Source organism: Piliocolobus tephrosceles, chromosome 1 (genome assembly GCF_002776525.5).
Source record: "Piliocolobus tephrosceles isolate RC106 chromosome 1, ASM277652v3, whole genome shotgun sequence".
NCBI classification, from domain to species: domain Eukaryota; kingdom Metazoa; phylum Chordata; class Mammalia; order Primates; family Cercopithecidae; genus Piliocolobus; species Piliocolobus tephrosceles.
Genome location: NC_045434.1, coordinates 7,037,982 through 7,061,680, shown reverse-complemented (window position 1 = coordinate 7,061,680; position 23,699 = coordinate 7,037,982). Strand labels below are relative to the sequence as shown.

The window sequence follows — 23,699 nt, the reverse complement described above, 5'->3', positions numbered from 1 at the left end:
AATCAACCCAAATGTCCATCAGTGACAGACTGGATTAAGAAAATGTGGCACATATACACCATGGAATATTATGCAGCCATAAAAAAGGATGAGTTTGTGTCCTTTGTAGGGACATGGATGCAGCTGGAAACCATCATTCTTAGCAAACTATCACAAGAACAGAAAACCAAACACCGCATGTTCTCACTCATAGGTAGGAACTGAACAATGAGATCACTTGGACTCGGGAAGGGGAACATCACACACCGGGGCCTATCATGGGGAGGAGGGAGGGGGCAGGGGGGAGGGATTGCATTGGGAGTTATACCTGATATAAATGACGAATTGATGGGTGCTGACGAGTTGATGGGTGTAGCACACCAACATGGCACAAGTATACATATGTAACAAACCTGCATGTTATGCACATGTACCCTAGAACTTAAAGTATAATAATAATAAAAAATAAAAATAAAAAAATATAAAAAATAAAATAAAGAAATTGGTAACTTATGAAGTCACAAAGACAACATGCACAAATATAGATTCAACTGTAATACAAGTCAATTAACATAGGAGAAAATTTAAGTCTGTTTTCCTTATTTTATAAATGTATTTTATTTTACACTTGTTTAATCCACCTTGGACCTAGCACATCCTAGGGTTTTATACACTGATCAAATTGCTCTGCCAGAGATACTTACGTTCAATAGCAGTCTCCTTTCAAACTTATCCATTTTTAAGAAATGGGAGTCTGTTTTTTTAAATTGTATACATGTTTATTTTCATTATAAATTTATTTAAATCACTTTGGACCCAGCATGTCCTTAGGTTTTACCCATTCATCAAACTGCTCTGCTGTGAGATAGCCAAGTTCAATAGCAGTTTCCTTTAAGGTTGATCCATTTTTGTGTGCTGTCTTAGCAATCTTTGCTGCCTTGTCATACCCTGAAGAAAAAATTTAAAAGATGACATATGGGTTAGTAGTGATATTTGGTTTTCTAAAGCAGAAGGTGACATAATTGTTTACTTGATATTGATGCTATATGGGCCTCCTAAATGACATTTTTTTGTTTTTAAAAATAGTTAACAGTGATTATCTCAATAATCATTTTTTATATAGAATTGAACATTTACTTTTCTTAAGAGGTAAACACTTAAACATGCCTCACTTTCTCCAACAGATTTGTTCCTAAGTTGAAATTTTCCACTAACTTAGATATATAAGGGGAAAAACGTAGAAATTATAGCACCAAGACATAAAAATATATATCTGGGTATATTTTTCAAACAACATGTTTAACTAGAAACAATTATCTTTCTAAAGAAACATTAACAAACTAAATGCTCCAGTCCAGCAGAAAAGATAGCACTGCACATCTGGCAACTGTGGTGAGTGGCTCTGAGAGAGGAGAAGTCCTCGCAGTGAGGCAGGGGCAGGCGGGGCCTGGGGAGAGGCGTTTCCAGAGCTGCTTCCAATGGCTCTTCTCTACATGGCTCTCACTGCAATGGCTTCTATCCCCTGGCCTCCTCCCAGCCGTTACAGGGACACAAATGGGGAGTCGGGGCAGAAATACAGACTGCACGAAAGATCACAAGCATACTGTTTACTTCAGAGTTATTTCAATTAATTAATAAATGCTTTTCAAATTAATAAAAGTGGGGGCAGGCCAGTTCTGCAAGCTGTCTTGTCTTAATATATACATATTTTAAGTCAAGAAGAAAAAGCAGGAATAAAAATGAAACCAATGAGGGACAGGAAAAAAAAAAAAACAAGATCAGAGAAATAGGACCAAAAGGAAGAAGCTTGATGAGGCAGTACAGATCATCAACAAGATGGCATGTGTCAATATACAATTATTAACCGGCTATAAAAGAAAGTATGGGCATAGTTACTTTTATTACTTAACTGAATTTGTGAATGCTAAATATGTTGAAAAGGGCATTTACTGATCTGAAAGGGCATTTATTGATGCCATTTACTGAAAAGGGCATCTTTCTTAAAGCAGAAATGCTTTGAGAAAGAATTTACAGGTTAAACTCTCGTGATCAATATATATCCAGTACTTTTATTTTAATAATAGCTTTAAAGTCTAAGCATTTCAGTTGTCAAGTCCAACAAGACATTATTAACCACCAGCTTGGTACATAATGAGAATGTAGGGAACCCATGACTCAGAGGGTTGTAAGGCTCGCACCAAGTCAACTAGTGACGTGGTGTTGACCCATCTCATTCTCATATGGCCTCTAACAATTCTTTTTATGTCACAATAAGTTGATTCCAAGAAAGATTTACCAGTCATTCAACTTTAGGAGACACCTCTAATTTAAAACTTTTGGCAACACATTCTGAAGTAAAGATCTGATGAAAACTGCTCACACGAGCCTCTGGGTTACCCTTTGGGTTTTTCCAGATGTAGCTGATGTACCATAATTTTAAATGGATCAAATATTATCACCAATCTCAATACCATACCAAAAAACCGATATCATACTGGGCTCAGAGCTACCTAAAAGAGTCAAGTGAGCTCTAATTTCAAAACACTGAAATTACAGCTTGATGTGAAACCAGGAATATAAAATTTGCCTTGAAAGTTCAAGATTATAGAAGCAGTAGCCATATTATGCCAAATAAGTGAATCATAACTTTTTCTATAATAGAAAGTCAGAAAATATATTAACCTCTGCTTAGCATAAAGGAGGAATGAGAAAAAGGCTTTTAACACATCATAATATAATGCAACATAATGCCTCAAAATCTATGAAAGTGAAAACAGTTTATTTAATGGGGATCTCTATGGTCAGTCTACTACCCAAATCTGTATGTTTGAGTCTACATAATGAAATATTTATAGTTCCAAAAAAGGCTTATGATACAATAGCATGGTTTTAGACAAAATATTTGCATTTTCCTCCCTCCCTTTCACTATAAGCAATGAATACATAAACTTTCTCTTTTAATTGTAACTTTCCATTTCTGAATTGAATAAAACAACAAAATTAAAGCATTGCAGAGATCTAGGGAAGGTAGAAAAATGAGTTCATTCAATGTTGCTAATCAGCAGTGCCACCTAGTGACATTACCCACTGAAGGTCTTACAAATAACCTTCCCCAAGGGTCTACATAGAATATTCGGCATCTGAATTCCATTAAAATTAAAATAAGTTTGAACTACTACTTCTCAATATATTTCAAATAAAATGAGGCATAATAGATCAAGTTTTGAAAGAACTAGGACACCATACAAATTATATAGTATCTTTCCACACAATTTCAAATATTTTAAGATTTTACTAAACCATATTCAAAAGAAATTCGCTGTTCTCACTGATCCACTTGTCTCTTAAAAATGTTTCAGCTTTTTCATTTTGCATTGAAAATGATATTATTATTCCTTAAACACTTACCTATATGAGGATTGAGCGCTGTCACCAACATTAGAGACTCATTCATCAGCTTGTTGATCCTTTCTGTATTGGCCTGGATTCCCACCACGCAGTTTTCTGTAAAGGAAACTGAAGCATCCCCCAGCAGCCTGGCTGAGTGTAACACATTTTTAATCTTTGAGAGAGAGAGAGAGAGAGAGATTACTAAGGCAACATGATTTTTATCCAATAACATTATTTGCTGGTTGACAATAAATATATAATTGAATAAACATATAGAGCTCTTACAAATTTTAAGGCACTATACCCAAGGAAACAAACGTGAAAGAAAGTATAGACATTTGAAGGCACAGAAATCTAAAAAAGGTGAAAAAGACATAAATACAAAATGACTAAGACGCAAAATAGCCCATAGCAAGTATTTAAAACAGAGGTCTACGGTGTTAGAGAACATAGAGAAAGAGAAATTAACTCCAGTTGTTGGAACTGGTGAAATCCTGCTTTATGGAGAGGACTTGGCCAGAAAAGGAAAAAGAATCTTTCACGTAGAAGGAAGAGCAGCAAAGATGCAGAGGTTCGAAAGTTCAGCATGAGTGTGAGGCAATTAGTAATGTTAGGGCATAATCTAATGATCACCAAATTTCTAGGTTTTCTATGCTTTAACCAAACAAATACTCCAGTCACTGTAAAAGAACTTTTCATATAATGTTAAAAAAAAAAGTATAAAATCAATTAGTTTGTTTTGATCTTTTTGTTTTTTGTTTTTTTTTTGGCAACATTTCCAATATTTTTTTATTAAGATATATCCACATCCTAATACCCTCTGGTCTAAAACTCCACAGTCTGAAAACTAGACTTCCAACAATGGACTCTAAGACACAATAATCTAAGTTTTAATTTGCTACTAATGACCTTATAATAAGGCAAATATTGATTATCCTTATTTTATATTAAAAATTAATTTTTACAAAGATTAACAAGGCATTGATTGTTATGCACCTATAAATGCTGGGTATCCGGTGTTAACTGTTTGGAATCTGTCCTGAGAGAAAAATTTTAAGTCTGAATTCTGCTTTGGCCTGCGTTTTTTTTTTTTTTTTTTTTTTTTGAGACGGAGTCTCGCTCTGTCACCCGGGCTGGAGTGCAGTGGCTGGATCTCAGCTCACTGCAAGCTCCGCCTTCGGGGTTTATGCCATTCTCCTGCCTCAGCCTCCCAAGTAACTGGGACTACAAGCGCCCGCCACCTCGCCTGGCTAGTTTTTTGTATTTTTTAGTAGAGACGGGGTTTCACCGTGTTAGCCAGGATAGTCTCGATCTCCTGACCTCGTGATCCGTGCATCTCGGCCTCCCAAAGTGTGCCCTGCATTTTTATTTACCACTAGAACATACATTCCATGAGGCCAAGAAATCTGTCTTGTTCATTGCTCTATCTCTATTATGCATCCAGTACAGTGCCTGATAGAAAATGGTACTCAATAAACATTTAGTGAATATATTAAATATACTCAATATTTGTCATTTGTGTATGCCTATCAAATTAAAATTAGAGTTTACAACATATTCCAAGAGAAAGTAAGCCCTTAATAAACTTTAGCTGTAACACTTTGTCCAGATGAAAGACTCTAAATGATGGCAACAGCTCCACTATCTGAAGCTGAGGAAACTGCATGAGAAATGACGTGATGCATCTAATGATCTTTGTAAAGATGAAAGAAAAAGAACAGTTTGGGTGAACACAATGTTTTCAAAGTATGTGGAAAGGTAAAGTCAAACAACGAAAGAAAGTCTGACAGGGGGCAGAAAGAGAACTGGTGAAAAAATGTTCAAGAAAACCAGGGATGAAGAATGCTTCAAGGAGGGACAGTCAACATCAACTATTAGTAAAGGAAGAACTAACTGTGCAATGCCAGCTGGACTGAGGTAGTCACCAATGACTGGGAGAATAATTCAAGCGTGGAGCGGCTATGCTGGGCTGTGGTGCCTACAGCATAAGTGAAAGTGAGTAGTGTTATCCTTTTAAGAAGACCGAATTTGAAAGAAGAGAGCAGCAACATGAGAAGGAGACAGGCATACAGGGAGGTGTTCTATTTTTCTTAAACTGGGGCTATTAAAAAAAACATCAAATCGCTTAGGTTAAAAATCAACTAATTTCTAATATGTAGCGTTATTCTGGTAACTTAATAAATGCTTGACTTCCAACTGCTACTTATGTCACCCAACTACCCAATGTGGAATCACTAGAAGTCTTTATGAAATACAAAACCAAGATAATAAGCCTTTGGTCAAAACACATTAAAAATCAGATTTAAAGCTTACCATCATTGGCTTGAAAACATTCAACTCAAAATGTCCATTGCTGCCTCCGACAGTGACAGCAACATGGTTCCCCATGACTTGGGCTGCAACCATGGTCATTGCTTCACACTGAGTAGGGTTCACCTTGCCTTCAAGAAAACCACCAATGACAGAGTAAGACTAGAATTTACGCAAATAATCAGGAGAATAAAGAAATCTAATTTCATTAAATAAAGTAAGATATACAATAAAGCAAGGGCCAACCATCAGTGTAATTAAATGAAACAAACCAACCAAGGAAAGTGGGATGGGTAGCCACAAACTGAATCATTCAATGGCTAACGAGAAGCCACAACTACACATTAAATATAGTTCTCCGCCTTCATGATTTTCGTTCATTCTATATGTATTTACGGAGCCAGACACTCAATAAACAACAGTGAATAAGAAAGATGCAGGGCCTGCCCTCGCAGAACTTGGAGGCTAGGGAGGAAGAGCTGGCAATTATGGGGGGTAAATACAGAGAAGTGCACGCTGCTATCAGAACACTTACAAAAGCGACCCTTCACTAACACTTGGGAGGCTTCCTAGGGGAAGGGGAGGCGAAGCTACAATTTCCCTATTTATCACATGAGTCTGCGGAACCCCACTTCCCTGCTCATACTCCCTGGACAAGCTCCCAGTTTGATTCAACCCAGACTCCTCTGACCAATGCAGGCTCACACACTGCAAAGATGATTGGGCGGACTACTTCCTTTCTCTGTGACTCCCCACGTCTCTTTCTTTTGGCAATCACCTTGGATTTGCAATCAACTAAACCCTTATGTAATTTTTCAACATGAAGTACTTTAAAACAAAATTTCATCTCTTCTTATTCTACAGACCCATAATTTTTATAAAAATCTAGAGTCAGGCCTTTCCTTCTCACTATTAAAAGTTACACTGTCAGTTTTAGCCCAGGCTACAATGGCCTTTATGGAACTCAGTTCTGTTATCCATAGTACTGCTGTCTCAACTCTGTTAACTGCTAATATGATTAGCATGTATTCTCTTCCCTCACCCTCAGTCACCAGTAAAGTGTTGAAGGGAAGAGCCCTTCAGCTTGTTACCAATATATTCTTCCAGACTAAAGTCACTTCATTAGTCACTTCTGAAATGTCACTGTTCACCCAGCTACATTCATCTGCCAGCACTGCCCACGCTTCTCCCCTGGAATCAATGACTATCATGCGAATCTATCAAATGACTTGCTGAAATCCAGACATACACTGTTGTGTCACTTGCTATATCTAACAAGCACATAACGCAATGCAAAAAATGAAGTAAGATAAGTTTGGTATGACTTCTTTTTATTCAATCCATGCTGATCACTTTAACAGCCTGTTTGAATGTGGGATTCAAACTACTTGCTGCTAAGTCAGATTCTTTATTCCTATCGTGTTAGGTGAGATGCCCAGAAGTCCTAATCAGAGGACCACAGACATGCTGAAACAGTGTGCCTTGCGTATCCAGCTTTGGGATAACTTTAAACAAAAAGAGACATGTTTCATAGCTAAGAATGCCTAGGACCTAGTCAAGTTCTAACTCCAACATTTACTAAGCTATGTGATTACCTGGCATGATACTGCTTCCTGGTTCATTTTCAGGCAAGATCAGTTCTCCCAGACCTGACCGGGGACCAGAACCCAGGAAACGAATATCATTTGCTATCTTCATCAGACTGCAGGCAGTAGTGTTCATGGCTCCACTGAGCTCAACCAGAGCATCATGCGCAGCCAGAGCTTCAAATTTATTTGGAGCAGTGACAAAAGGCAAGCCTAAAGAAAAGGAAAAATATCCTATATGGGTGAACAAGTTAAACATTTTTCTACTATTAGCAAGTTAAACAGAAAGTTTCAATATATGAAAAAATAAAAATTTTACTTCAGAAAAAAATGTTTACTTAAGACTCAAATTTTGTCTACATTTTTAAAAGAAGTCCTAAAGGAGTAGAAAGAATCTGGTATTACATTTTTTAAGTTTTTTCAGACAGAGTCTCACTCTGTTGCCCAGGCTGGAGTGCAGTGTGGCTCAATCACAGCTCACTGTAGCCTCAACCTCCAAGGCTCAGGCAATCCTCCCACCTCAGCCTCCAGAGTAGCTAAGACTACAGATGCACAGCACCACCCCAGCTAATTCTTTAATTTTTAGCAGAGATGGGGTTTCGCCACGTTGCCTAGGCTAGTCTCAAACTCCTAGTCTCAAGCGATCTTCCCACCTTGGTCTCCTGAAGTGCTGGAATTACAGGTGTGTAATTCCACTGTGCTTGGCCAGGCACTACATTTAAAAGATGAAATAACAAGCACAATAAATGTGCTGAAAGAAAAAACACAATCCTACTGCAAACACATGTATATGATTCCTGACCATGCTTGAGTAAAGATAAAAAGTATGTGGGAATTCATTCTAGTTTATTCCACATTCCTTTCCTAACACTATTTTTTTTTTTTTTTTTTGAGACAGAGTCTTGCTGTTACCCAGGCTGGAGTGCAGTGGTACGATCCTGGCTCATTGCAACCTCCTCCTCTAGGGTTTAAGCAAGTCTCCTGCCTCAGCCTCCCGAGTAGCTGGGATTACAGGTGCCCGCCAACATGCCCGGCTAATTTTTTTTTATTTTTACTAGAGACAGGGTTTCGCCATGTTGGCCAGGCTGGTCTTGAACTCCTGACCTCAAGTGATCTGCCCACCTTGGCCTCCCAAAGTGCTAGGATTACAGGTGTGAGCTACCATGTCCGGACCCTAATACAATTTTTAAAAGTTTCTTTGTCCACTGTACTGTGCTTCATCCTCTCCACTAGCCAGGAGCCCACAAGATCCCCTGTAAAAACAGGGTGCTAAAATGAGTTAGATGTTCTCAGTTAATAACCCCCATGTTAAAAATTTTATAAATCTACATTTGCCAAACCCTAAAAGTAGAGTTCTTTTCTATTAAAATTTGGTTTAAAGACAAATCAGCTGGTAAACTATCACGTGAAGTGTATAATTATCTCTACCCTAACCCTCTGGTAACATCTGCATCTTAATAAGATTTTTCTGAAGATGACAACTTGGCCCTAATAACAGTTATCATTATCTAAAGTATAGTACTCTCTCTACTAAAGGAAAGACATGGTTCAAAAAGGTCAATAATTCAAAGAATTATCACAGCATGACATAGGAAAAAAAAGAAATTAAGTCTGTCTACAATATATTTACTATTCAAATAGCTTACTCAACACTCAGTTTTTTCTGCCTATTTTGAAAACTGCTATTCAAAACTTTAAAGGGGAAATAATTGACAACTAACTAGTAAACAAAGCTAACACTGGTAGATTTTAATGGCATGCTGTATAAACTCCTATATGGAACATTTTTTAAAAGCCAAAGAATTAACATTATAATTTCAGAAACAGAATTGAAACACATGTTTGATGGAAAAATATTATTTCTAACTTTAAATTCACAAGGATTCAAGACAGGAACACTCAGAAAATACACAGACCAAGTATAATGAGAAACGAAAATGAGAAATAATTCACGTGATCACTAACCTGTAAGTGCAGCCACTTTTGCAGCAACCTTTTCTGCAAAGCCAATTCTAGTATTTAAACCTGTACCAACAGCAGTGCCTCCAGCTGCGAGCTCATAGATTCTTGGCATGGCAGCTTTTATTCTTGTCACTGCATATTTCACTTGTTGAACATAACCACTAAATTCCTGAAAAGAAAATTAAGGTAAGAATAAGTAATTCCTAATAGCTTACAAGTTACTCTAACTGCATTAAATAGAAATTTTTAAAAATACCTTTCAGAATACTAAATTACAAGCTAATCAAGTTTTATTTATACTACTTCAAATCTTACGATGAGCAAAGTATAGGAAAGGATGAGGGTTTGTAGAACCGTAAGGAACAACAATGCCACTGATAACACACAGCCTCTTTATTATAATCTAGTCTTTTAATAGAAAGCAAAGAAAAACAGCACAGGAAATACACTTTAAAAAGAACCACTTTACTACACTAAATTATTGGTTTACTTGCAGCCTACTAAAGAAAATGAAGTCATTTCTTATCTTTTGGGGATGTCTCAGACAACTTTGGTAGAAGAAAAAATAGTAACTCATCTCCCCCCAAAAAATGCAAACATAGAAATATTCTCTAGACAATTTCAGTGTATAAACCTTACAGGAAACATGAAGACATTCTACAGAGACTTGGGAAGCTAAGGACTCACTGAACAGCACAGGAAGGTAACAGTTTGCATTCAAAGACCTTCCAAAAAGAATAGGAGGTAACAGTAGAGTCAGATCATAGCATCAATATGCCAGTGTCGGCACTGGTTCCCAAATTATGACATGCCTTAATTAAGGCAACCACACAGAATTTATGTTTTGAACACAGAAAGGGCTCTATTAATAGTTATGCAGAAACAAAAGGCATAAACTGGGAGTTAACTGGGCAAGCCAAGATATATGGTTACACTAAATCTATCCTTTCTTCTTGCCTGAAAACACTAAAAAACCGTAAGTCCTAGGATTTCATGCTGTTCTAAAGATAACATTTCAAAAGATATAACTCTTTATAGGTAGACTTGATGCATCTGATATAACATCACTCATATACAGTCACGCACCACATAATGATGTTTCAGCCAATGAAAGATCACATAAACAGTGGTACCCTAAGATTATAAAACCATATTTTTACTGTACCTTTTCTACAATTAGATATGTTTCGATACACAAATACTGACCATTGTGTTATGATTGCCTATTGTATCCAATGCAGTAACATGCTGCACAGGTTTGTAGCGTGGGAGGAAAAGGCTATACCACATAGCCGAGGTTATAGAAGGCTCTACCATCTAGGCTTGTGTGAGTATACTCTGTGATGTTCACACAACTATGAAATTGCCTAAGAATGCATTTTTCGGAACATACCCCCATTGTTAAGCAACACATAACTGTGTGTATACACACACACTCACACACACGAACACAGCAGATTCACTTATAAAAGACACTTTGATGGGGAACAATGCACGAACTTACAATCCCAATAAAAGCAAGTATAAATGCTTCCGATAAAGTCAAACAGAAAAATATAACTTTTTGTCATAACAGGAAGAATGATGATTTTACACAGGAGGTTGAGTCATGGCCCAAATGGTATTTAGTACTGTGGTTTTCAACACCAAAAAAGGTTAAAATTAGAAACCTAAGGAATATTCAAAAGTTGCAAAACACACATACTGTTCCTCCTTAGAAATTATGCATGGTCCTAAGTACTGATGATGCAAAGAGAAATGAGACACAGCCTTAAGAAGCAACTTAATCCAGTGAGTTCAGTTCAGTCCCATCATTTGTTTCTTAATTACTCATTTCAAGTTTTCATCATTCCTTAATTTCCTAATAAGGAAATTAAGCTACCCCAATTGGAGTGTGAGTTTACTAAGACAAAGGTCATTCCCTGTATTTCCTTACATTTCCTTCACAATGTATACTATTAGATATTCCTTAAGGCATTGATAAAGAAACATGAAAATACTTTCTAATACCTTGGAGAAGAGAGTAGTATTTCCTTCACATGTGGCCAGAACCATCTTAAAAAGATCTACCTTACTTAATCACTTTAAGATTAAATTTTAAATAACCTACTAATTTAGGTAAGAAAAACAAAAGAAAAACCATAATGATACTGATGGAGATGACAATGACAACGGTGGCGATGATGGTAGCTAACATAAACGGGTACTTACTATGTGTCAGGCATGTTTCTAAGCACTCTACATGAATAAACGTATTAGAGCTTCACAACTATCCTATGAAAGACAAATTATTTTCCTCATTTTGTAGCTCAGAAAACTGAGGCACAGAAAGGCTAAATGATTTTCCTATGGTCCCACAGCTTGTACACGGCAAAGCTAAGATTTGAACCCAAGCAGTCTGACTGAATCTGACTTACAGCCAGTACACTCTGCTTTTCTTCTAAGTGGATGTCAATAAAAATTACTGATTGGTTGAACAGAATAACCTCTGTCACTGAAGTTGACGGTTACCAATTTGGCCTTTTAAGCCAGGCAGATTTCAAGGAGGACACACTGGCCATTTGTACTAAGCTCTAAATTGAATAAAATTAGTCAAACTCCTATACCTGCCCAAGAGTAAGTGGAACAGCATCCTGAGTATGAGTACGTCCAATCTTGATGATCTGCACAAACTCTTTGGATTTTGCATCAAGAGCATCATGTAACTTCTGTAGTCCTGGTAACAGTACTTCATGAACTTCTATTGCAGCAGCAATGTGCATTGCTGTGGGAAAAGTATCATTTGAGCTCTGTTGGAAATTTTTCAAAAGAAATATAAAATGTTAAATCAGAGGCAACAAAAACAAACTTCTGAATTAAACTTCTCAATTAAGAAACTCTCCAAGTAACTACTCAAAACCCAGCTCAGTTACACTTATGTGTGGCATGTCATAGGTAAGTTATTATAGAATCGGCCGGGCGCGGTGGCTCAAGCCTGTAATCCCAGCACTTTGGGAGGCCGAGATGGGCGGATCACGAGGTCAGGAGATCGAGACCATCTTGGCTAACCTGGTGAAAACTCCGTCTCTACTAAAAAATACAAAAAAAAAAAAAAAAAAACTAGCTGGGCGAAGTGGCGGGCACCTGTAGTCCCAGCTACTCGGGAGGCTGAGGCAGGAGAATGGTGTAAACCTGGGAGGCGGAGCTTGCAGTGAGCTGAGAGGCGGCCACTGCACTCCAGCCTGGGCGACAGAGCAAGACTTTGTCTCAAAAAAAAAAAAAAAAAGAAAAAGTTATTATAGAATCAAATAAGCAACATCCTGGTTTCTAACACATACTCAGAATTGTATTATATACATTAAGTATATTGAATGTATTATGTATTACATAGAATATGTATTATATCTGCCTGCTAATAAATGATAGTAAAATACAGAGAAGTATAGTTAACAACTACACTTGAAGAGAGCAGTAATATCTTCAATGTAGTTGAATATCTTATAATTATATCAAATTACATTATTGAATTATATATCCAAAATCCTATAACTGAATATACAGTGCATACAGTCTTTCATAAACAGCTCTTTATTTATTACGTTTAGAAAAATGCTGTGAGGTAGATCACCACTTTAAAAACAGGAAAGCCAAGCCCTCAAAGAGACTGTATAAATGCCAAAATACTTAGCAACTGGCAAACCTGAGACCTAAGCAGGTAGTATACACTCAGTGCTGTTTCCTCAACTGTTGACCCTGTACTTTTAAAACATAATATCAAGTTGGATGCAGTGGCTCATGCCTATAATCTCAGCACTTTGGTAGGCTGAGGCAGGAGGATCAATTGAGGCCAGGAATTTAAGACCAGCCTGGGCAACACAGAGCAATACCCTGTCTCTAAAAAAATTTTTAAAGTTAGCCAGGCATGGTGGTGTGTGACTGTGGTCCCAGTTGTTCAGGAAGCTAAGGCATGAGGATCGCGGGAGCTCAGCATTTTGAGGCTGCAGTGAGCTATGCTCATGCTACTGCACTCCAGTCTGGGTGATAGAGTGAAGCACCATCTCTAAACACACACACACACACACACGCACATACATACAGACACACCCACACACACATATATAAAAGTATGCTGTCATTTAAAAAGATACATTATTTATATATTTTGACATTTACTATGCAAAATATAAAGTACTTACAAAAGAAGTAAGATGAATGGTGTAATAAACACTTATGTACCTGTCACCTGAATTCAAATAGTTTAAATAATTATCAACATGTAGCCAATCACGTTTCATCTATAACTATATCTTTCTGAGGCAGACGTCAGACTTAAGTATATATAAAACACAAATTCATATTTAAAGGCAAGTATTAGATTGGGAAAATCCTTTATACAATGAATGTATATGAAAAAAACTTCTTCCTTACTACTTAAAAATATATTAAATTATACCTAGCACCCAGATCTGTTTCTAAGTATCATTTTCCAATAAAAATTCTCCAACAGTTCCTTGAAAAATGACTTTCTAGGGCTGGGGCAGAAACAATACAAGACAATGAGTTTGGAGCATCTTGAAGTACCAGAAAGTCAGAACACACTTAAGAAAAGTAAAAGGATGGCGGCATGCCTAAAAGGACAAAAGAGCCAAATGAATTAGGTTCCCAGAGCTGAAAGAATTTAAGCAACAAATAAACAAAAGTATGGGATTATAACCTGAAGAATAAAATAAATAACCATGAATCCATACTGATATACACAAATAATTGAATAAACAAATAAATGGGACAGGGAGAACAAATCTTCCTTGCAGAAAAATTCAACCAACAAATGTAGAACGAATAAAGAAAACTGAAAATCACTATTAAAACACCACAGAAGGAACTGCTGTAGCCAAGATTCCCTGATGAATGCTCAAAATAGTAGGAAAAAGTTCAAGGAAAAAGAAGATGTTTGCCTAGCCTCAAGATAGCGCTATTAATTACTACAGTGATTTTAACGTAAGCCCAAAAACTTTTTGATACTCCTCCCTCTAGAAACTGAAATATAGTGCCTGGAATGCAGGCAGGGTTTAGTGACCTATTTCTAATGAACAAGGTATAGAAGAGGAAAAAGTATAATTTTACCATGGAGAAACCTGGCAAGCACCAGCTTAACCAAGTGATGAAGGTTAACATCACCAGTAACCAGTCATGTTGCTATCATAAACCCCTGATATGATGCAACGAGAAGGGCCCTTTATTTCTGTGATAGTTTTCCCAAAAATTCAGAAGTCTCAGTCTAGTGACAAAACATCAGACACACCAGAATTGAGGGACATTCTACAAAATACCTCGCCACTACTTTCAAAAGTGTCAAGGTCACTGCTATGTGAAATCCTAACCCCTAGGGTAATCGTACTAGGAGATGGGGCCTTTGCAAGGTGATTAGGTCATAGGGCAAAGCTCTCATGAATGGAATTACTGCCCTTATGAAGAAGAGACCCCAGAGAGCTCCCTTGTCCCTTCCACCATGTGAGGACACAGAAAAGATGGCCATCTACAAACCAAAAAGTGGGCCCCCACCAAGCCAATGAATTGGCCAGTGGCCTGACCTCGGACTTCTAGCTGCCAGAACTGTGATAAATTAATTTCTATTGTTTATAAACCACTCAATCTATTGCATTTTATTTTTGCAGCCCCAAAGGACTGAGACAATCGCAAAAGACCAAGAAACTGTCACAGATTGGAAGAAACTAAGGGGACATGTGACTAAATGTAATGTATAGCCTTCATTGAATACTGAAAAAGAACCTGAGTGGAAAAACTGAGGAAATCCTCAGTTTTTTTTTAAAGTCTGTCGTTTAGCTAAGAGTACTAAATCAATGTTACTTTCTTAGTTTTGATAAATGTACCACGGTTACATAAGATGTTAACATTAAGGGAAGCTGAGTGAAAGGATATAGAAACTACTTGAACTATCTTTGCAATTCTCTTACAAATCTAAAATTATTTCAAAATAGAATTTTAAACAATAAAAAAATACATATATACTAAATTCAGGTGTCCTAAAAGTAATTTTTGTAAGGATTGAAACATAAAGCCAAGATTCCTAAAATAAATAATAACCATAATAAACCTTATCCATTAAATAATGAACTCTTCTTGTCAAAAAGTGAATGCTTGTTTTACAAGAAAAATCTCAGGTATGCTTTTTGATTTATAACAAAAAAAAGAAAAGCTCACATACTGACCTGGCTTTTATTAACATGATCATTGGGATGCACAGGTATCTTGCTGCCAAGTTCACCTCCTAACATTTCAATTGCCCTATTGCTAATGACTTCATTTACATTCATATTTGTCTGAGTTCCTGATCCAGTCTGCCATACCACGAGAGGAAAATGATCATTTAATTTACCTTCGGCTACCTGCAGAAAAAATGTTAAAAATGAGCTTTTTAAAAAAGGAAATAAAATTCATTCCACTATTTTAATCAACCATAATTAAGTTCCATTTACAAAACTATTTTAAATATGTTGTTTCCATATGCTAAATGACCTGCTGATTATGACACAGAGTTTGAATACAGTTGACCCACAGATCTAAGCTTCTGATGCCTCACTTGCTCCAACCACAGATACTTAAAAAAGTGAAATATTATCTATACTGAATAGTATGACAATTCACTGCTTTCAAATGAAAAGGGAATCAAAGCTGTCTTTCTTATTTTTCTCCACAGCCTCTTCTAATAGAGGGCCACCTGTTAAGGCTGGCAAATATGTTTAGTCTTTAGATATATTTGTTGGTGGTGCTCAGCAGGAATATCCAACAGATGTTACTGCCAGAGTCAGCATGATAATGAGCTAGTGACTTGAAACTGTGAGTTCACTAATAGCTACTTCATTGCACAGATGTCCAATGAGCAGTAATCACCAAATGTAGAAATAAACACTGCCCAGATTTGCCCCTATTTTTGTTGTATTTTTATACTTTCAGCTTATGTGTTAGTTTTTGGATGGTGTGCTTTGTCAAGTATGGGTGCTTAACAATCTTCTGGAACGATTTTAGCTTAAAAAATCAGAATGCACTTGAGAAATCTATTACTTGAACAACTGATCCACTTTAAAATAAAACTTTTTTCTTGTTATATAAAAATATGTGATTAGTGTAGAAAATTTTGAGAACTGAGAAAAGTAAAACAGTCACTGCTGTTCTACTGCTCAGTAATTATGACTATTAGCATGATGGCATCCCCAGTCTCTACCTCATGCAATGAGGGGTGGGGGTGGGTGGGTGGGCGTGTGTGTGTGTGTGTGTGTATGAGAAAACACACATTTTCTGTTCATTTTTTCCTAAACAAAATTAGGATCGTAAAATACATGTATTTTTGCAAACCTTCCTCCCTATTTCTCGTAGGCTAGGCTTTGTTCATGCCAATCTTCAAAAAAATAATTTTCTATAATTTACAATATAAATATAATTTATATTTATATTTATATAAATATAATTTATATAAGTAGCTGTTATAGTTACGTATTGTCTAATTTGTTTTCATTATTATAAATACTGCTGTAATTAACAACACTATATATAGTTGTTACCTCTGATTGCTTCTTTTATTATTAGCACATTAGTGAAATTATATTCTCAATATGCATTATCAAATCATCAACCGGTTTTAAAAAGATTTATATATAAAATAAGAAATCAAATAAAGTTCAAACGATATCTTTTCAAAAAATTTTCTTAAAACTAAATACATTAAGGAAAGTCAAAAGGCTTAAAAACAAAAGGTATAAAATCATCCAGAAATTTTGTTACAATGTAACATTTTAAGCACCATATTAATATCATCACTACAAATAATGCTACCACCCACCCTGAAATTCATTAATCCAAGAATTCACAGTTCCCCTTTCCTCCTGCCAGAGCATATCATCATCCAGAGTATGGCATGGGTCTGATGTTATGAAGTCAACACGCTATCACCTCCTACCTCATCTGCTGCCTTCATGATCGCATTAGCAATCTTTGGATCAAGACCATAATCCTGGTTTACTTCAGCAGCCGCTCGCTTCAAGATGCCAAAAGCTTTAATAACTGGGGTCTAAAATTAATCAGAAAAATATTTCAAATTTGCAATTTTACTTAAGCATGAAAGTTTATTATTTTGGCAGATGCAAAAGCTATACACAAAAACAATAACTTACGTAACACTATAGCTCTAAAATGTTTAGGTTATAGAGAAAGATTATAGACAGGAATTCATGAATCAACAATCAACATTATCATAGATCTATTTGTTTAAGGAACCAAATAAAAACAAATACATTGACTCTTCATATATATGTGTGTATGTCTCCCACATACATATATATACACACACATATTCACATGTATACAATACTATGCACACATACGCACAATTATATGTGTTTATTTCATACACTATATATAAACAAATCGTACTCAATCTTTTCACTAGCAAGAGCCAGTATGTTCTCTCACTGGATCCCACGTTACATTATAATTATTTCCTTCCCCTCTTAAAAAAAATAAATAAATAAATAAGGGACACATTTAACTGCCATTCAGTATGAGACTACCAGTAACTGACTGGGTTATCATTTCACCCCAAGGACAAAAAGCAATACATTCTACTTAGCTACTAAAGTCTTAATACTCAGTAACTCCCTTGACATTTCCCTCAGAAGAATTTTTTTTTAAACCCAAGATTCTCCAGACCAAAAGGTGACAGCTTCCGATACATATAAAACCCCGTTAGTGCAGATCTTCTCATTGTCGATCCCAAATCACCTCACCAAGCTTGAAAAGGATAAACTGAAATGAAAACCTAGTTTTTATAAGACAAGTGAATCGTGAGTTCTTGTCAAAATTAATAATACAGATCGTTGTATAGATCCCATACCAGGTTTGAATGGGCCAAGAGCAGAAGGGAGAAAGGGAGGAAAGGAAGAGAATGATGAATGTGGAAGAGAGACCTGTCAGCTCTGGAATCAAAGCAGAAAAAACAAAGAAAAGTAAGAAATAAGACACATTAAACAGATAAACCTGGACCAGAGTAAGTATAAGCTGAAGGGCAAATAGAAAAGGGAAACCAGAAAATTTTTAAATTTCAATTTTAAGTAACTAAAACATTAGAAATGTTTTACTCAAACCAAATGGGGACAGATGGCACACAGGATTAGAAACTTAAAAACTGTAAACATGAAAACAAATGGGAATTTAAATCTCCACAGTAACAAACACTGCGGTAGTGGGCTGAACCATCACCAAGGGCAAAGGTGAATCAACGCTGGCCATCTGAATGGAGTGAATGACCCCCAGTGTTTACAGACCATAAAAATAAAAAAGGGTCATTCACAGCAGAAAGAGGTTCAACAAACACCATAATATGGCAAAATGTATCACTGGAGAGAAAAGACAGGTCACCTTATTCTTAATTTATTCACATTAGACATTCATAATCATTTTTAGCTTTGTTTTCCTTTGGACCTCAAGTAAAAAGGGCTGAGTTTAATCATACTACTCAGTTTAGAGTACATACAGACTGTTTTACACGTAATAAAGTTCAGGAAACTAATCCACTTAAAGTCAAATATGACAAAATCGAGACCCCAGGTGTCGGCCTTTCACAGGTGTGCAATCCCAATGGCTGTGCTGTCTCTGGAGCAGCAGCAGCATGAACCATGCCCCATCAGAACCACAAAACATGCTGGGTGACACACATCAATGAAAACAGCAGCCACGCTCACTGCCACCAACACTGGCTGGGGCTGACCTCCTCCTTAGTCTCTGGAGTTGAATAAAATGAGATTTTTTTAGGATTGGTCAATACCGTTTTTCACCCAACCACGTAGTCAAACTATGTTTACCTCACCACCAAGAAGGCTGTGGATGGCAATGACAAAGATATTCTCTTCAAAGATTCAGCTGCCTGTTGTAAAGTTCTATATACCTGTCAAGAGGCAGTCTTGAAGGCTTAGGAATGACTTACAATTATTGAAAATAAAAGCATATTTATAAGATAACTGTGAAACAATATCTCACCAGATGAAGCCTGGCTACTTCGAGGCTTACTAGCCTATCCTGTATTGACTATTTTTCATGCTCCGGTTGGGCTCCAGTAGAATATGTTATGTATTTCTCAATTCTTTCACACTTTAACATCTCTGAAATCAAGATGGATCTTGTAATCAATGGTAAGTCACAACCTTAAGTGGCAGCATTTTTGTTTCTTAGTGGTACATATTGGTGCATCTTCTAATTGATGGCATCTTAAATTTAATTGAATGTGGTAGAAAGTTTTCTCCTCATTTAATCATTCACATGGCATTGAATAAATACTTACATATTATCTATTATGTCAGACATGGTTAAGAGTAATACTTTGATGTGTCTGTGTACTACACACTTTTTTGGAAACTGAAACCAAAATACAAAGTGTAATTTTTTAAAATCTCAGTTTTAAATTAGTGGGGGGAAAAAAGAATGAATATTGAAATAAAAATGTTTACCAACTGTAAAATCCTAGTAAAAATCTGTAAATACCCAGCAAGAATGAAAAGACAATCTTTAGTTCTGTCAAATAAAAATCCAAAATAACTATTCACAATAGCAAAGACATGGAATCAACCCAAATGTCCATCAATAAAGGATAAAGAAAAAGTGGTACATATCCACCATGGAATACTATGCAGCCAAAAAAAAGAATGAGATCATGTCCTTTGCAGCCATATGGATGGAGCTGGAAGCTGTGGCCCTCAGCAAAGTAACAGAGGAGCAGAAAACCAAATACTGCATGTTCTCACTTACAAGTGTGAGCTGAACAATAAGAACACATGGACACAAGGAGGAGAACAAAGCACAGAGGACCTGGCGGGGGAGGGTAAGGACCAGAATAAATAGCTAATGCAGGGCTTAATACCTAGGTGATGGGCTGAGAGGTGCGGCAAACCACCAGGGCACACATTTACCTATGCACCAAACCTGCATATCCTGCACGTGTATCCCAGAACCTAAAATTAATTTTTATTTATTTATTTATTTTTTGAGACGGAGGCTCACTCTGTTGCCAGGCTGGAGTGTAGTGGCATGATCTCAGCTCACTGCAACCTCGGCCTCCCGGGTTCAAGTGATTCTCCTGTCTCAGCCTCCCGAGTAACTGGGACTACAGGCGCGTGCCACTATGCCCGGCTAAGTTTTGTATTTTCAGTAGAGACGGAGTTTGACCATGTTGGCCAGGATGGTCTCCATCTCTTGACCTCGTGATCCACCTGCCTCGGCCTCCCAAAGTGCTGGGATTACAGGCATAAGCCACCGTGCCTGGCCTTAAATTTTTAAAAAAATCCAACATATTCAAAGCAATGGCTCAAAATAATAGCATGCTAAACTTCAAAAAGTTCTTTAACATTTTAGTGAAAGAGAACATCTTACTACTCATGAAGCCACTTTTCTAATTAACTTTACGTTTTAACTCTGAAAAATATTTATTTATAAAGTAAAGTAACTCATGAATATAGCCTACTTCATCCAAAATAAGCCAACGTTTCCACAAATGCCACTTACTGGCATGCGTTCTGTCACACCTCCAATCTTAAAGTTCATCGTAGATCTCACGGTTTGGGCGCCGTAATACTTATCATTTGGCACCTTTAGTTCGCCAAAGGTATCATATTCTACTCGGAAGGAATTTTGGCTTGCCTAGAGACAAGAATAAAACACTGTCACAAGTTGAAAAGAAACCAAGTATCAAAAGTAATTGCATCTTATCGCCGTCAAAGAGAAAGAAACCTTAATAAGTCTCACAAAGACAAAAAAACGCTATTTGGATTCTCATTCTGTTCCTCACTTTCAGGTCTTTCCTTGAGAACCCTTTGTCACACAAACTTATTAATTCAGGCGTTAAAGACAGATTGTAGAACTATTATACTATGCTGATGATAAGCATAAAGACTTTGAAATACAAATAGTAATCTTTTCCATTTCAAGAGTATGCTTATTATTGGTCAAGATTTGGCTAATTCAGTGTACTTAGTTTAATGCTTATTTTACTGAGAACTTTTGAAAATGGTCTAAGAATGATGATTTGAAATTTATAAACATTATTCATATATATTAATTACATATGTATATTCATATATATAAGAAATTTATAAGCATTACATATATATATAAAAACACTATATATATGCCATCATGCTACCAAGTCAGTACCACAGCTGGTCTGCCTGTTAAATATTCTCATTCTCAATGCACTTTTTCTCTTCTGTAGTATTGATCACACTAATTATTCATGTGTGATTTATTTGCTCATTTAAGTGCTTTGCTTACTTAATCTCCCCTAAAGACAAGAATGAAACACTGTTTGTAAACCTCTATCCCCATAGGGACTGTCTTATTTACAGGGCCTGATAAGTGGAAGGCACTCAATGAACACTGTCTTTCTACTGAATGAATTTGTACGTGTTCTTTTAAATAAAAGGTACCTTAGGGCATCAAGGGTTATGTGAAATTCTCAACATTAGCAACAGGAAGAACTTTTAACAAAACCAACGGAGGTTTTGGACCTGAGAATGGTTAGAGGGCAAAAAATATCAGAACTAGAAAAAACAAAAACTACCTCCATCTGATTTTAGCTAACATTACAATTCCAAGGGCAAGGCAGTGCTATTTTTTGACATTTGCATCAACAGGATAGATTCAGAAGTTCTCCAGTCTGCTTCCCTTTACAAAACACTAAATAAATAAAAAATACATTTAAAAATATGTAAAGGTTTTAAAATGCCCTAAAATTATTAGAGCAGAGAGTTTGAGGGATGCAAAACATCTCTGATTCTGTAGTATAGTGGTATATAGTAGGTATAGTGACCCAAACAAATTATCTTCAAGTTTAAAGTCCAGAAAAAGTACTGGCCCTTTGAAATACCCTAGATGGAGCATTGATTTAATGAACACTCACTACATGGTATTTTCACATGTGCAGTTTTGCTGAGTAGCTGTGTTTCAACTTTGCATACGGAAACCGAGACACAAACACAACTTGCCCAAAGTCTCAAAGGAGAAGCAGAGTAAGATTTGAAATTACATCTCTTAGATTGCAAACCTCATGCTACACCAGAGTGCAGAGTTATAACTCTTCCTCAACTATTTCTCAAACGTTTCCTAACAATATACATACATATTTGAAGCTTTTTAAAAGCCTGCATCCCTAAAGGTGGTTCTAAAAAGCGAAAGGGCTTACGTAAGCATGTCATAACCTGAACTTGGATCTTTAAGTTCTTAGCTGTCTTTCTGAATAAAAAGAACTGATTCAGCTATGGTTAGGTCCTAGCCAATCTGCTCAAACATGCTTCAGAATACTATGCCCGTCGTAATCGGAATTTAAGTGTTTTACAAAAGTTATGGGGGAAACCACAGTCAGCCCAACAAACTGAACAGGCAATTTCAAAAGAAGTAAAATCTTTGAAGAACCTTCTACCCCATCTGGAGGGCCTGAAAGCAGTGCAGTGCCCCTTGGCGAAAGAAACCACAATTCAGAAACCACTAGATGCACAGGCGGCCAGTGTCCGGCCAGCAAGGCCCAGCTATGGGGCAGGACAGTGAGGGAGCTGCCCCTCTCCCAGCACCCTCCGCCCACGCCGGCACTGTACTTGATGGCAGCGCCCCAGGGCTAGAGGCCTGCGCGCCAGCAGGAGCGAAGTTACCCCAAAACGCCCCGGCCTCGGCCCGCCAGGGAGGGCTCCAAGGAGGCGCCGGGAGTGGGCCCAGTAGGACCCTCTCTGCCAGCCGCCGTCCCTCCCCACGCGCTCTCCCGGGCTGCGGCTCCATCCTTGCGCTGGAAGAGGCGTCCCGAGGCCCGGAGGCCAGTCACCCCGGCGCAGGCGCTGAGCCCACAGTTTGGCGCGTCCGGACACCCGGGGAATCTCTCCCGCCAAGTCGCGGGTGCCGGGGCAGACAGGCAGGAGGGCTGAAGGTCACCACGGGGAGGCCGGGGGTTGGCGGCCTACGCTCACCATTCGAGCCGCGTTCGGGGGCCAAAACGAGGGCACGGCCGCGCCACCCAAGCCGGGAGCCGAAGCTGAGGCTGAGGCTGGAGGCCGCACAAGGCGACGCGAACGCGCGAGGAGCCGGAGTGCTCGGTACATGGTGCTGAGGCAGCCTGGGTAGAAATTCTGGGCGGCTGTGGCCACGCCTCCACGCCGGCTGTCAGAAGCCGTTCCGCCCACCGGCCTCCGCTCTCATCCAATCAACAGCTTCACATCAACAGGTGGGGCGGGATCAATCGTGAATGGCCAGTAAAGAATGAGGGGGCGGGTTAACTTTCTAGTAGTAGTGTGGGGTTTAAGGCCCTCAGATTCATGGGAAACTAGAAAGAAGGGAATTATGGGAAAGGAGGTTCCGGTTATTCTTGCAGCCGGTTTGGTTTTTATGTGTGGCTGTTAGAAGGCGGGAGTATTAGCTGGTCAATCAGGTCGTGTTTGGCTGGTGAAA

At 37.7% G+C, this 23,699-nt stretch overlaps 1 protein-coding gene across 1 annotated transcript; it reads right to left on the bottom strand.

Annotated features, from left to right (window-relative positions):
• Nucleotides 1–572: 572 nt before the first annotated feature.
• FH (fumarate hydratase) lies at nt 573–23,410 on the bottom strand. Its single transcript, XM_023216187.2, has 10 exons — nt 23,222–23,410; nt 20,775–20,909; nt 17,182–17,292; nt 15,437–15,613; nt 11,834–12,016; nt 9,231–9,396; nt 7,275–7,478; nt 5,683–5,810; nt 3,388–3,541; nt 573–927 (listed from the first exon to the last, which is right to left on the bottom strand). Exons 1-10 carry the CDS (start codon nt 23,351–23,353, stop codon nt 785–787), a joined length of 1,533 nt encoding a protein of 510 aa, XP_023071955.1. The 5' UTR covers nt 23,354–23,410; the 3' UTR covers nt 573–784.
• Between the last annotated feature and the right edge of the window lie 289 nt (nt 23,411–23,699).